The sequence below is a fragment of the Corvus moneduloides genome, chromosome 19 (genome assembly GCF_009650955.1).
Source record: "Corvus moneduloides isolate bCorMon1 chromosome 19, bCorMon1.pri, whole genome shotgun sequence".
In the NCBI taxonomy this organism is placed as follows: Eukaryota; Metazoa; Chordata; class Aves; order Passeriformes; family Corvidae; genus Corvus; species Corvus moneduloides.
In genome coordinates this window covers 4,291,701-4,305,783 of record NC_045494.1, presented here as the reverse complement: position 1 = coordinate 4,305,783, position 14,083 = coordinate 4,291,701, and the positions used below count along the sequence as shown (strand labels likewise).

The following is a 14,083-nucleotide window of genomic DNA, read 5'->3' as shown; positions in this document are numbered from 1 at the left end:
TGTGAAACCTGGAAATAAATTGTTTGGGACTTCTGAGGGACAGAAGATTTAAAAAATGGGGAAAAAAAAGGGGCTAAGCTCTTAAAGATGGCTGCAGTAGTCTAGAAAACATTTCCTTATATTATTAGACTGCTGTGGTTCTCAGTTTTATGCCCGAATAAATAATTTCCTAGACCATACACAGTTGAGGGATAAAATTTTTATTTAAAAAAATTCAAATTTCTCTTGACACGCAAGTCTTAGTTGAGGTAAGTGAATGTACTAGCTTAGGAAAACAACTTTCAGGATTGGGTTTCATAAGCCATTAACACTGTTACTTGCAGAGCTCCAAGAGCTATAGGTGCAAATTGTACAGGAAGTGTCAGGTTTTCCATCCAGCTGAACTCTGCTGCAGAAGAACAGAATTTACACTTTTTACTTCAAGCCTCTTCCACTTCTTTGCATCCTTTGTTCCTTTAGTGCTCAGGTCTCTTGCCCTGAGACTCTTCACTCTTCCCCCATTCACAAGGTGCAGCTCCAAGAGGTGGCTGAAAGTACCTCATTTGGAATTTGGACAGCAAGGCTTGTGCCAAGTTCAAATAAAAAACAAAAACACAATAACAATGAAAGAACGATTGGCAATCTGCCCTCGTTCAACACACAGCTAAAGCCTGAAGGCAGAAAAACTTCTCTTGCCTTCCTCAGCTCTCCTGGGCAGCAGTAGGGGTCTCCCATGGCCTTCACAGTCACCTTCAGCTGCTTTTATGTATATTCTGGACAACCTGACACGGCATTGCCACCTCTGGAAGTACCTGAATTCAAGGTTTAAGCTTTTTATTTTCTAATATGTAAGTATCCTGCATAATCTACAGTCTGACCAGCCCCTCCAAAAGCAGATTAAAGGGTACCTGACCCGTTGGTACCTCAGAAATGTGGATATTCACAATTTTAGTTTCCATATCATAAAAGTACGAAGTTACAACTAGTACCTGAAGTGTGTAAATAAAACTGCCAGCACTACTATGTGGAGCAAGATTTAAGTCAGCTGCTATCTGGAGTGCCAGCCTGACCCTCTGAACAGGACTGACACTTTCATCTACTGAATCTTATTGTAAAAGTACTGAAAACACTCTTCACAGGAGAATTAAAGTAACATTGAAAGCACAGGATAAGCTAGTATTCTTTTTCCCTGACACTGAACTAGTGAAGCTTGAAAAACTGACAGTACTGCAGGGCCTTTGCTGCTAACAGTGGATGATCTGACCTGCAGCAGTTCAGTCTTTCTCACTTCATGTCTTACAGCCAATTCCAACCTAACCCTGCCTCGTGCAGGTTCTTTGCAGCACCCATCTAAATCCGCATGCATTTTTTTTTCTTGTAAATGGTATAAATACCAACAGCCATTCTCCTTGTCTGAAGTTCTTGTACCCCTGCTACAGCTGCTTGGGGAAAAATTCAGGCAGGATGGCTGATGTACTGACAGTGTGAGTATGGGCAATGTTAATTAATTGTAAAATAAGCTTTTATGTTTTAAGCTTATTATGGTAATATAGAGGGCTAATGTAGCACATTGCCACTGAAGGAAAGGCAGTATGATTGTCTAGGCTTTATAAAAATAATGCTATTCTAACGTGATAAAATATATTTAATTTTAATTGAACATGAGGTAAGAAACCCCTCAGTGAGTGTTGCTTTTAAATATTCTTTAAATCCAGTAGCATTAAAATCTTTTGACCAGGAATAAGCTCTCTTTTGAGACTGAGCTTACCCACTGTAGTTGCTCCTTAGAGGAAAAATATGTAACTTTATATAATTTCTGAACTCCAAGTCATTTAATTCACAATATTTTTTATCCCATCCTATTCTATGGAGACAGCTTAATTACCACCCTCTCTTCAATTCTGACTGCCCCAGGTTAAATCTGTGCAGGCAGGGTCTGCCTGAAGCCCACTCCCAAAGCCCATCTCCCTTACTCCAGGTGGAGCTCCAGCAGCAGGCGCAGCTGCGTCAGCCCAGTCTGTCTGCAGTACTGGGACCATACACCTGCACTGACTGCACAGCATTCCCAGGCAGAATTTGGGATTGCCAGGAATCCTGCATATCACAACAGCCCTTGTGTTGTCAGACAGTAAGAGAAGGTTGTCTCTGCATGGTAGGAGGGCTCTGAGGAATCACAGCTGCCAATCCACAGGTTGAGGCCAGGTACCAAATCACTGAGACTGTCTCTGACACAGGATCCATGTGAATTGTAACCAGGGAAGACATTCAGAGACGATCAGGATAACATCCTGCGCTGGCTGTTGGTCTGCTTGAGGCAGCCTTGCACCATTTATGTAAGTATCACCATGCAGCTACTCTAGAAAACATTCCAAGTGACAACACAGAAAACAGTTCAAGAAGTATTGAAATAAGGCACTTAAGTGAGACAGGAACAGGCTGGCTCAGATGTCCCTGCTCCAGAGGGACAAACAGTACCGTGCGCGGAGGAAGCAGCTGCCACAGGTGGGCCCCACTGTCCACTCAGACTCCTAAGGCAGCATCGTGCACAAGGAAGCAGAGCAGGACCTTGCCACTCTAAATACTGTGCTCTGAGTGGTATAAATACAACTTTGGTCCATTACCACCCCTAAAATGCTTACAGAGCAGCAGTTTTAAGCGAAGTTAATTCTACACAACGCGCGTACCCTGAGACGAGTACAATGAAATACTGACAAAAATCAAGTCTGGAGGAAAAAAGGGAAAGGTCTGATGGACTGCTTAAATTAATTTGCCTACACAAATGCTTGTGTCTAGCTTTTTCCAGAGTAACAAATCCAATGTTTCACAATTATTGTTTAAATGAATCCAGTATGAAGTACAATATAGTGGAGTTCAAGTACTATAAAGACAGGGGTTTGTTACAAGATTGTTGTCAAACAGCTAGAAACTCAGCTTTTAACATTACAGCAAGAACAAAAAATCCCTTTACTCACTGCTAAAACACCAAAACCTTCCAGCCTGGGTATGAAAATGAACATCCAAAATACAAAGATCCACAGCATTGATCAAGTACCCAGTCGAAGACCACTTCTCTGTTGTTGGAGCTGATGGTTACTCGAAGCTTGAAGTTTCCTCCCTCGTTGCTGCAGGGTCCCAACTGCACAACTTCCATGTCAAATGTCACAGTCGAGCCAGAAGTAACAGCAGGCAGCTGGTTTGTCATTTCTTTTCCATTTACAAATACTGCCCCTGAAACAGTCAGCAGATCTACCATTTCTCATTTTCTGCATGTACTAACATGGAAGATCACATCTCCCCATTTTTTGCAAACGAATAGGGAAAAAACGCTGCTGCATTTCTTTTGTCACATGGAACAGGCTGCAATAACTGCAAGCAGGAAGAGGAGATCTGTGATCTCACCAAAGATTTTTAACTGCACAAGCAGCACATACATAAAAGTTGCTCATATGTTATGCAGGGATCTAAAGAGCCAGGGGCTGTGGGGTTTGGGGGGGAATTCTGTGGTTCAGACTCACCATTTGTGCTGATGCACACAGCTTTGTCCCGCTGAAGGGAGTCGTAGCCATTCTGCTGCTCCACGCACACTCCCAGGCTGTCCCGTCGGTCTGGCTGGCCCATGGTCTCAATTCTAACAAGCAAAAAGTTAAGTCAAAACCTGAAGCTTTAAATCAAAACATACCATGAAATCCAGACAGTAATAACCTGTCACACCAGACCCCTGTACTGTGTTCCATGGCTCTCAACAAATTCATCCAAACTTTTGGGGAGATCCCCAAAATTCCTACCAGCTTTCCCAAGAGCTCCACTGAGCAATACTCTGTTAATCTGTACAAAATAGGAACGTGCTTCCTGCAAACTTCCAATGGTATTTAATACTATTCTCCACTGTCACATCTTGGAAATGGTCTTTTGAAATGATTTCCAGTTGTCTGAAGCAGACAGTGTGCTCAGCTAGCCAATTAGCTATATCAGATTACTGGTCAGCATCATGTATTATGACAAGACAGCAGTAGTTTCAGCAGGGATTTAATAAGCATTACCAAAATAGGTTTTTTGGGCCCTGCCATGTTCTGCTGTAATGGGATGAGGATGGGGTGTTGCTTAGGGGGTGTGTTTGGTTTAGGCTTTTGTAATAAATCAGCTTGGTGCAAACCAAGCAATGCCTAGAAGAGCATTTACATGTCTGGCTTCTGCTCAGCTGTATTTGGAGTTTTAGTCTGGGGAAAGAATCTCTGAAGAAAATGCAAACAAGTTTTGCAAATGACCAGGGACTCAGTTCCCTTTGGGCCCCAGCAGAGGAGCGAGGCTGCACAGTTCGTACACTGAAGGGCTGTTCTGGACTTGAGTCCTTTCTCTAGTACTGCCACCTCTCAAAGGTGCTAAATCCTACTTTACAGAGAGCCTGAGTGACTCAGGAAATTCAGATGGTCTTTCCTAGAAAGTAAAGCTATTTTCATTGCAGCTTGAGAGAAAGAACAGACTGATACATGGTTGTTGGCAAACAAGGGAAAACTTCAGCAAAGCTTTCAAGAACCAGCAATTAAAGAGGGCAGTGGATTGGCACAGAATGGGTTAACTCTTTTGAGGCAAACCGGGAAGATAAAATTGGAACCATGTTTTACTTTTGCACTCCATTAGGTTTTTCAGTCCCCTGGGAATGTCACTAAAAGAGCAGTAGCCTTGCACTGTAAAGCGAAGGGAAAACAATTATTTAAATCTCCAAGAAGCTTTTACTTTGGAAGGGATCCACAATGTTTTCCCAAAGCAACTTTAAAGGCAATTTCAAATTGATTTTGGTGCACAACAAAAATGCCACACAACAAAACCTCTCTGCCACTGCAGCCCAAACACTGAACCCCAGTGAACCACCACCAGTTTCTATTTGCCTCAGAGCACAGAAAGGTCCATCTGTGTGGGATCACAGGCACTGCCTCACGGTCAGCTGTCAGCAGAGTTGTGCTGGGTTCCTGATAAAGCCAGCGTGACCACCACAGGGCATCTGCTGGGCGAGCCCGAATCACCAGCCTGGCCAGAAGGACTGTGGCTCCCCACAGCAAACAAAGCTTTAGAGATGAAGGGCAGGTCACTGCAGAGAAATGTTCCTGTCCCTAAGGGCAGCTCCCTGGAGGCTGCAAAGAAACACGAGGAGATTTGACCTAATGCAGTGATGTTTTCCTACAGCTTGGCCAAATGCTTCACCTCAGGACAACTGCCACAGCTTATCTTTAAAATGTAGATACAAAATACTGTGTTTATCACAGCTTCACTTCTCACTGACAAGCTGTGCCTGGGTCCTGAACACAGAGAACCCCCAGAGCTGTTTGTGAATAATAACTTGTGTTCCAACAGCTGGAGAAAGTCAAGCACCAAGTACTACATCTCCCTGCTCAGGAAAATCTCTCACATTTCCAAACAAGAAGCTACTCCTGGACCTTGGAAGGGGAACACAACCAATTCTTGAGGCTGTCTTCAATCTCAAGATTCGTGTCACGATAGCTCTTGTGGACACATCCTCTGCCATCCTGAAACAATCTCCTCTTGGAGAGAAGTCCATAACCAAAATGTGAAGCAAAACATTTTCACATGCTACCAATAAAAAATGATAAAAGGCACTGGACTGAGAGAGAACCTCAAGGGAAACCTCAAGGTTCTGCCTTTAATTTCACAGGCATTGCTGAGCCAAGAGAAGTAAAATCTAGCAATAGATTTCAAATGAAAGCTTTAGATCTTTTTACCTATCTCAGACAGGGCAACTGAATACATCCTCGCACTGCAACCATCTGAAGTTAACATAATCTGTTATCAGGAAGGGTTAAATGAAACACCATGGAATAAGTAATGAAAGTGTCATGAACAGCCCTTTTTGATTGCCTTTGGGGGTTGCTTGCTGTACAGCAAGTAGTTTTATTTAACCAGGGAAAAGATGAAACAAAGCTTCAGAGTCTCTGAGGTCTGTAATTACAACTGACATATCCACAAGGACATTCCTCATACCCTGTTAAACAGCATCATCTCAGGGATAGGACTACAGGCAGAAAAACTGCCAAGGTTTTTAATCATGTTCTGTGTCAAATGGAAAGCTTGAAATTCACAAGATCCCTTCTCCACTCTGGATCTTCTAATGCCAGTTTCAGCATTAGTAGTCTGACCAGCACTATTTATCTCAGATGTTAAAGGCATTGCTGCCAGACTGTCATCCCAACAGCACATCAGTGTTTTCATGTCCAAAGTCTTCAGAGCCAGTGAATAGTCTGGGAAGGAAAGTAACCCCTGGCCCAAGGTTAAAAGGAACTAGAGGCAAAGCGCCACTGCCTTCAGCCAGTAACAGCTGCTACAAAACATCAGGAAGTTCAACATTCCACAGATCTGATCAGCATGGGCTATATTTTACCATCCCTCAGGAGTTCACTCATCTCTCTTTTATATAACCGCAGATCCTACAAAAACATCAGGTGTTTTCCTACAAAGCCAGGAAGCAGAACTAAAGAACTAAAGATGTCACATAGAGACACTACCTTGACTAGAGCTGAGCTGATTTAAAACTCAAACATGCCTCAGGTTTACACACAATTCAGATGTGACAGCTCACAGGGGATGCACCAGCCACCAGCCACCCAAAAAGGACTTGCCTGAATGTTAATGTTTGCCCACAGAAATAAGTAGGAGCTTTGGAGTAGAGCACACCACACGATTGAGAATCATTCCGAAGTGCTATGTTTCTTCGGCTGCTCAAGCTGTAACCCTCCAGACCAGTTGTCCATTCTTCAAAGAAAACAAACAAACAAGAAAGAAATTGTGAACCTCAACTCGCTCCTGTCTGTGCAAAATCAAGCCAATCCCAATGTCTACTCAGTCCACCTCACGCAGCTCAAGCTATGTTAATAACAGGGGCTGGTTTTGCCTTTTTCTTATGGAGAGATTTGTTTTTCAAATAAATTGCAATTACAAAAAGTATTTTCCAGCTCAGAGTTCCCCAGGAGTTCACTCTTTGCTGCAATCCCTGCCAAGTCTTATCGTAGGCAAAGAAAACCCTTCATTACCCACTGCGCTTACAAATTTTTAAGTGAAGAGAAAATTTAAATTTTTCTCTCTCCAAGATAAGAGCTTGTTGTGAGCTGTACGTCATCAAAAATGCTTACGTTGTGGCGAGGGAGAAGGGAAAAATAATGCTTTTCTTCTGGCTCACATGCTTTCCAAGGCTAAGGAAGCAGTGAGCCACCTGTGAAAGGCTCACTGAGTGTCCCCATGCCAAGGAAGAAAAGAATGAATTGTAGGACAGAGGAACAGTTCATCACATGTCACACGCACACCCCATAGCTGGAGACACCCCCCATCACACAAGCATAGCTCCATCCAGCTGCAGCCCCCCCGGAGTGCTGATGAGCAGCTGAGGGTTCAGGATGACCAATACCGTGGGGGACCAGCGTGGTGCGGCCAATCTGGGGGACACTCCAGGGGCTCCACTCCTGCCGCCCGTCCCCGCGGGCGCACACCCGGAACTGGTAATCCACGTTGGGATCAATGTGCAGCACTATGAACTCTGTCTCCGAGCCCACATACACATCCTCAAAGTGGCTGGCAGTGCTCTTGCGGTACTGCAGCCGGTAGTCCTGGGGTATGAAATCATCATCCACCTGCAGGAACATTTACTGCGTTAATAAGGATCCCCCTGGTTCTCCTTTTCTCTCTGAAGGGGCACATGTTAGGACAGCACTGCAGGTGATCAGACTCACAAGGTATTTCAGAGCAGAAAATGTGCCTTGTAGACACATCAGTGTCTGAACTAACATCAGTGTCTGAATCAATAAAAAGATGTATCAGAATTATTACAGCTAAAAAATATTTACAGAGGAAGAAACATTTAACAGAAGGCTGTTCATTCTAGCAGAGATATAAAAAAATCCTTCAGCCAAAAGCTGAGAACAACTTTGCAGAAGAAATTCTGTGCCAGTTTTTAACAGCAAGGGAAAATGACTGTTGTCCTTCATAAACTGTTCCAAGAATGATTTCCAGTTCTTTGATATTTCTAAGTCCAAAGATATTTACACACACACACACCCCCTCAAAAAAGCCCCCTTCAATATCCCCCAGGCACAACCAAATCCAGGGAATTCCTCTATACCACAGTAAATCAGACCCCACCTGAGAGCAGTGCCTATGGTTTAATAACCTGAGTCCACACCCTTTACAAGTGAAGGGTGGCCAACAACGACTGGAAGTTGCTAGAACGACAAAAGTTTGTTTGATGCTGCCAAGGAGCATAGAACTGTCCAACAACAACTAAACCACATCAGATCACAGCAGTGGTTTACTCAAAAATAGTCTCTGTGTGTCAAAGAGAAAAGCTACTGGACTAGCTAACACCAATATAATAATATTTTCTCTTTCAACCCACTGCATCTCCCTAGGAACACAAACATGCTTAGGGGTAAAAGCATAAGAGAGCAGGTCCAGCCTCATCCTGGATCTGCTGACGCAAGTGTCACTGCCAGGCAGACTCAAACCCCAGCACCAACCACACCGTCACCAGGCTACCTTGCCTTTAAATGACACCATTACCATAAAAAGCTCTTCTCAAGTTTCTAACTCCACACTGGAGTGGACTAGTCCTTCGAAAGCCGTAGAGAATTCAGAAAGAAGGTGGATTACTTGGGTTCTTTTAGAAAAAAACTCAAGTCTAGAGGATTTTCCAACAGGATATTTTACCTACCTTACACCATCGGACTAAAATACCTCCAGGCTTTTCCACAAATTCCTCCAGCTGTACAGGTGGGCGAGATGCCACAGTTCCATGTCTGAATATTTGATTTTTCAGTATAGTAAGGAGGCAGTCATCCAGCTGGGCAGATAAACAAGGCACATCAACCAAGGAGGGCACTTCTGGTAAGCTGAGAAAGGAAAGTTCACTGTAATGAGAGGGGCCAGCTTCTACAAATTCATATTTCATCCATACACTTGAATCTGTGCAGATTTGCAAAGAGAGAACAGCTGCAGAAATTGGCACGTGCACTCCAAACTTAAAAGACTCAGAAAACATTGTGTTTTCAGCCCTAACCAGACTGCCTGTTTGTCAGTAAATACTCTGAAACACAGGCTGTTCTATGGGGAGTGGCTTCATCCTTCGCAAATAAACAGCCTTTATTTCCACAGAACATACGGAGGGTGAAAATCCCCTCCATTCTCTAAGTACCAGCCCCAATAAGAGTCTGTGAAACAAACAGGACAGAAGCACCTCAAATGAATCTTTTGAGGCAATGGAGTGGAAAACATTTGTTTCAAAAGAGAAAAGATCCTCTTCAAAGAAGGGCACATGTGCCACTGCCTCAGATCACCTCAGAATGTTGGTGTCTTACCTATCTAGCTGAATATGTAAAGCTTTTTTTGTAAAGTTGCAAAGTTTCTCATTCTGTGTTCCCACATCTCCATCGACTGCACTCTCTCCTGCAACCAAACAATAAAAATATTCTAATGAGACAACATCCACAGAAGGCATTCTTTGCTTCAAAGAATAACCAGTTCTGACACGAACAACCAATTAAATGTGAAGCATTCTCAGCACTTTTGCTAGTCTTAGCTAGAAAATACAATTACAGGTAACAATATTAAGCCTATCTAGCAACTTTTGAAGCTCTCAAATCTACCTGTAGACACACCCATAACAGATGTAATAATTTGCCTCAGGTCTCAGACAGGAGCAGAACTGGGGTCAGATGATGCCAAAAGTCAGGGTTAATAATCCCTTCCTCCATCAGCTTTAAATGAAGAGAAAAGCAAAGTACCTTCACTGATCAGAAAATAAAAAAGCAGACACTTGAAAGCAAGAAATAATTTCAACCATTGTTCTATTTGCTACAATCAAAATGGCACTATTGTCACAATGAAGGAAATAATCCATGCATTGAAGTGTGGAGATAAATACAAACATTTTCCTAAGCTTTCCATATAAAGTAGCACCCCACACTTCATCTTACAGAGACATATGCTCCAGTCTCCTGACTTTAGGATAATTTACAACTTCAGCAAGCTCAGTCCTTTTCCAAGTGGAGGATTACGCACGTTACAAATCTCTGAAGGAAAGCACACGTCATAATTGGCAGCAGGAGATTTAATAACCACGGAGGCTTAACTCCTTTCTGACTTAGCTGCAATGTGTGCTTGTCCTGCCCACAGCACTCAGTGATGCTCCTACTCAGAGCACCCAGGGGATGGGAAGTGCAGCAAGTCAGCTTCTCATGAGACCCCACAGAATCTCACACAAAACACCACCCTGACTCAGTAAGGTGAGACTTAAAATAAAACCAAGGTGAATACAAGCTGTCCTAGAGTTGTGGTGGTAGAAAAAAAACCCCAACAAATTAATCCTTTAAACACTGTCACTGCTCCTGTGAGCAGGAGGCACTGAGCTCCCAGGCCAGCACAAAGCTCAGGGCTGAGGAGGAACTGGGAGCTTTCCCACCCCTGGGACATGGCTCAATGTGCTTTAGCTCCCAGAACTGAGCTCATGCTGAAAGAAAGTTAAAGTTGAGACACGAGAACAATGCAAGGAAACTGCCAACACACTCATGGCTCAGACATGCCCTCAGTAGGTTCTCCAGCCCGGGGAAAACAGGCAAGAGTGACATTCCTTTCTGCCGAGGTATTTAGCATCAGTAGGGTATAGTCTGGCCCTTACAGTAATATTCCACATGGCCATTTTTGTCTGCCTCATCTTCAGACTTTTTAGAGAAACTTTCCCCATACAGCTGCCATATCATTCCTCATGCTCCCCACCAACAGCAAATATAATCACACGTAGGAGGACAATTTGTTTATTTCAGCTGCTATTTCAGCAAGACAGAAATAACTTACTTCACCAAAATAGACACTTTGCTATGGTGGTATCCACCATACATTTTATTTCAAAGTAGCCTGACATACTTTTCTGTCTACCCTGGAGAGGTACAGAATTTCTCTGTAGTGAAATAATTCCCAAATAAGTACTTCCTGCCCTTTAGGAGAGCCTACACTGACATACGTACAACCTAGGATCGGAGTGAAATGTTGAAATATGGATTTGTAGGAGATAATATTGATCAGCTCTTCACTACGTCTACCCAATTCTTAACATTTAGTTTGAGATAAGTCCAAAATGAGCCAAACACACTGCTCATAATTCCAGACTTTTGACAGACCCACACTGGAAGGCAGAGCTAAGACTCAGCACCAGGTCCTGCCTCACCTTCCCGGAGCAGATCATCGGCCGTGCTGACTCCGTGCTCTATCAGCTTCTGGCACTCATCCAGGGGCTTGATGCTCTCTTGCTCTATGACATCCACTTCCTGCAGTAGGGACATCAGTCGCTCATCCAGAAGCTTCTTTAGGGTCCCTTTCAAATCGCTAAAATGCTGCTCAAGCACATCTCTGGTCAATGTTGCACTTTCTTTGATCTGAATTCAGGTAACAGGAAAGAAGGATTTAGGATAAAGGCAAAGGCCACACACATCTTTTATTTTTCTGAAGCATCTCATTTGCTCAGTAAAGCTGCAAGTGGAGTCTGCTTTAAAAAATGACCACTGGCAGTTAACAAATTAGTGAAGTCATTTTTAGTACATGTACAGCAGGGAGGGAGGCAAAGAAACCAGCCTGGACAAGGGGAAGAGCATATTAACTAAACAAAATACAAACTGGATTACGGGTGCTTCAATCAAGGAATTTTTCTTGTCAGAAAAATCCAAATGCTTTGTAGATCTCCTCCCTGCTGCCCCTCAAAAAACCCCCACTGCTGTAATCCTACTCAAAAACCACCTGGCATCATATACAGGCAATCCCCCTTGCAAACAAAAACCTATCAGACTTTTTGAAAACTATCTAGGAGCAGTTTTCCAAGCCCTATCAGTTCACTGGATTTTTAAAATCCTCGGCTTTCTTTTCAATTTTGTTCAAACAGCCCCCCTTGGTGACAGGACAGGCTGAACAGCAAGTCTGTTTTGATTCCGGAAGAACCCGACCACGGAAGGTTCTACAAGTGTTTATTAAAATGTCAGCAAACTTGCTGAATCTGACTTTTAGGGAAGAAAACACACTTGAACATCCCTGAGCTAAAGATGCAAAAATCAGAAGTGAACATCTCCCTGTGAACAACTTTTTTAAGTCACACACACAAGGAAATGCTGCAACACACTCATGGCCTTACACGTAATTTCTAGATCTTTAGAAGTACAGACAACCAACACAGGAAGTTCTCTGGTTAGGTAAAATAAATTTCCTCTTCAACTAATATTCATGAAGCTCTGCAGCTGCCACACAGCTCTGCTTCCCTTTTCTTGTAATTTCAATGCTTGAGGAAAAAAAAAAGAGGAAGTATTTAGCTTTGTGAAGGGGTGGGGCAAAGGAAGGCAGAACAGTCACTTCTCCAAGCTCTTTACCTCCATTACAGGCAGATACAAATTCAGCAGCTCAGCTCCAGGATTAGATACTGCTCATCATGCAAAAGAGGAAATGCAAGTCCCTGAACACACAGAGCTCGGTGCAGTTTGCGGAAAATCATGTCCCATTGGTCCGAAGGAAAAGGATGCAATGTAAGTGATCCAGCTCTATCACATCTGCCCACCAGTCCCCAAATAATAAAGCTGCCACAACATGAACCCCAGTCTAGCACACTCAGCACTTTGCGAACACAGGGAACTCTTGGATGTGCACAAAACAGCAAGTGGTCCTGAAGATGGAAAGAGAGAAAACATAAACATGCACACAGTAAAGAAATTCCCCCTGAGAGGAAAAGGAAAGGTGAGCTAACTACACACTCACTGCACAAAGGCACATGGGCTGCCTTTCACTGCACTTGGAATTGCCAAGCAACACTTTTGAGATTACAAGGTTTGGACTAAAGACAGCCATGAACAATTTATTTTCTTAAGCAGCCTGTGGTTTCAATGCTGACTAATTAAATGTCCAGTGATCACCCACATGCACTTGGGAGCAGGACACTCTCCTAGCAGATTTACAGCAGGTTTCTACACTAACGGGATCTGCTTCAGAAAAACTAACAGGTCAACACAGAAACACTCGCTGAGTTTGATTTTGTTTGGGTTTTTATTTATCCGTTGCAGAGCTGAATCAAAGACAGCAAGGCATCACTTCCAGTCTGCAAAACCCCAAATGCTGAGAGGCTGCCTGAGCAGAGGAGCCAGCCCTGCACTATGGCTCTCCCTGCCCACACTTGCCTATCTCCTCCTGCATCTCCCGGCGGGTGGGTCACAGTCCCAATGGAAACTCTCCTCTGGCTCCAGTGCACAGCTGCAGACAAACCAGCTAACCCGGAATGCTGGCAAGCCTCCTGCCTGACCCACGGAGTACGTGACCCAGGCACTGTGGTGCATGGGGACAGCAGCCTTCAGCACATCATCCAAACCAGGGAGCAGCTTGCCCAGGCAGGTATCCGATGCGAAGATGGGTATAACATTCCCTATTAAATTAGACTTAGCGACCCAGCTACTTTGGAAAATGTAGTTCCTTAAGATTTTACTCCTGCCTGGGGAACCTCCCTGTCATCCCAGAAAATGAGGCTCAGCTCAGTAACAGACTTCAGCTCGCATCCCTTTCCTCCGACATGTCCCACATCTGCCCACTCCCACGCCCTCCATCTCCGGCACCCACCGAGACCACAGGCCGGTCCCAGGGCTCTCATAACCCCTCGATTCGGCGGGGCTCCCCCTCCTCCACCTTCCCCACACCTGAGGCCCATCCCGGCTCTCCCGACGGACAGGAAACACGGACAAATACCGGGCCCCGGGAGCGGAGCGGCCAGGCCCAGCCGCCGCCCCGGAGGGGTCCCTGGTGCTGGCCCCCCCCCACCGGCCCCGCCTGTGGGCACCGGGCGCAGCCCGGGCAGGGCTCTGGCCGCTCGTCCCGGGACAGCTCCGGAGAGCCCCGTCCCGTCCTACTTCCCCACCTGCTCCCGCGCCTGGTGCAGCCCCTGCAGCCGCTGCTGCAGCTCCCGCCGGTAGCTCCGCGCCGCCTCAATGCTCTCTCGAGCCTCCTGCAAGAGGAGCCGCACCTCGACCTCGGCGGCGGCGGCCTCCATGGGCAGCCGCGGCGGCAGCGAGGCGGGGGCGGGGCGGGGCGG

General features: G+C 44.9%; 1 protein-coding gene across 2 annotated transcripts; it reads right to left on the bottom strand.

Moving 5' to 3' along the window:
- Window positions 1-179: 179 nt before the first annotated feature.
- CRLF3 (cytokine receptor like factor 3) lies at window positions 180-14,081 on the bottom strand. Of its 2 annotated transcripts, none has more exons than XM_032128564.1 (8): window positions 13,910-14,081; window positions 11,198-11,405; window positions 9,333-9,420; window positions 8,690-8,867; window positions 7,391-7,613; window positions 6,609-6,741; window positions 3,495-3,607; window positions 180-3,207 (listed from the first exon to the last, which is right to left on the bottom strand). In XM_032128564.1, the coding sequence occupies exons 1-8, from the start codon at window positions 14,039-14,041 to the stop codon at window positions 2,954-2,956; spliced, it is 1,329 nt and encodes a 442-aa protein (XP_031984455.1). In that variant the 5' UTR covers window positions 14,042-14,081; the 3' UTR covers window positions 180-2,953. The 2 variants fall into 2 exon arrangements, with proteins under 2 accessions (XP_031984455.1, XP_031984456.1); XM_032128565.1 differs by lacking the exon at window positions 13,910-14,081 and adding an exon at window positions 12,152-12,295.
- Between the last annotated feature and the right edge of the window lie 2 nt (window positions 14,082-14,083).

Coding starts and splice junctions, on each gene's coding strand:
- CRLF3 (XM_032128564.1), bottom strand. CDS start 14,041: ATGGAGGCCGCCGCCGCCGAGGTCGAGGTGCGGCTCCTCTTGCAGGAG. Junction 11,406..13,909: donor TGCACCAGGCGCGGGAGCAG/GTGGGGAAGTAG, acceptor ACCTGAATTCAG/ATCAAAGAAAGTGCAACATT. Junction 3,208..3,494: donor TGTGTGCATCAGCACAAATG/GTGAGTCTGAAC, acceptor TGACTGTTTCAG/GGGCAGTATTTGTAAATGGA.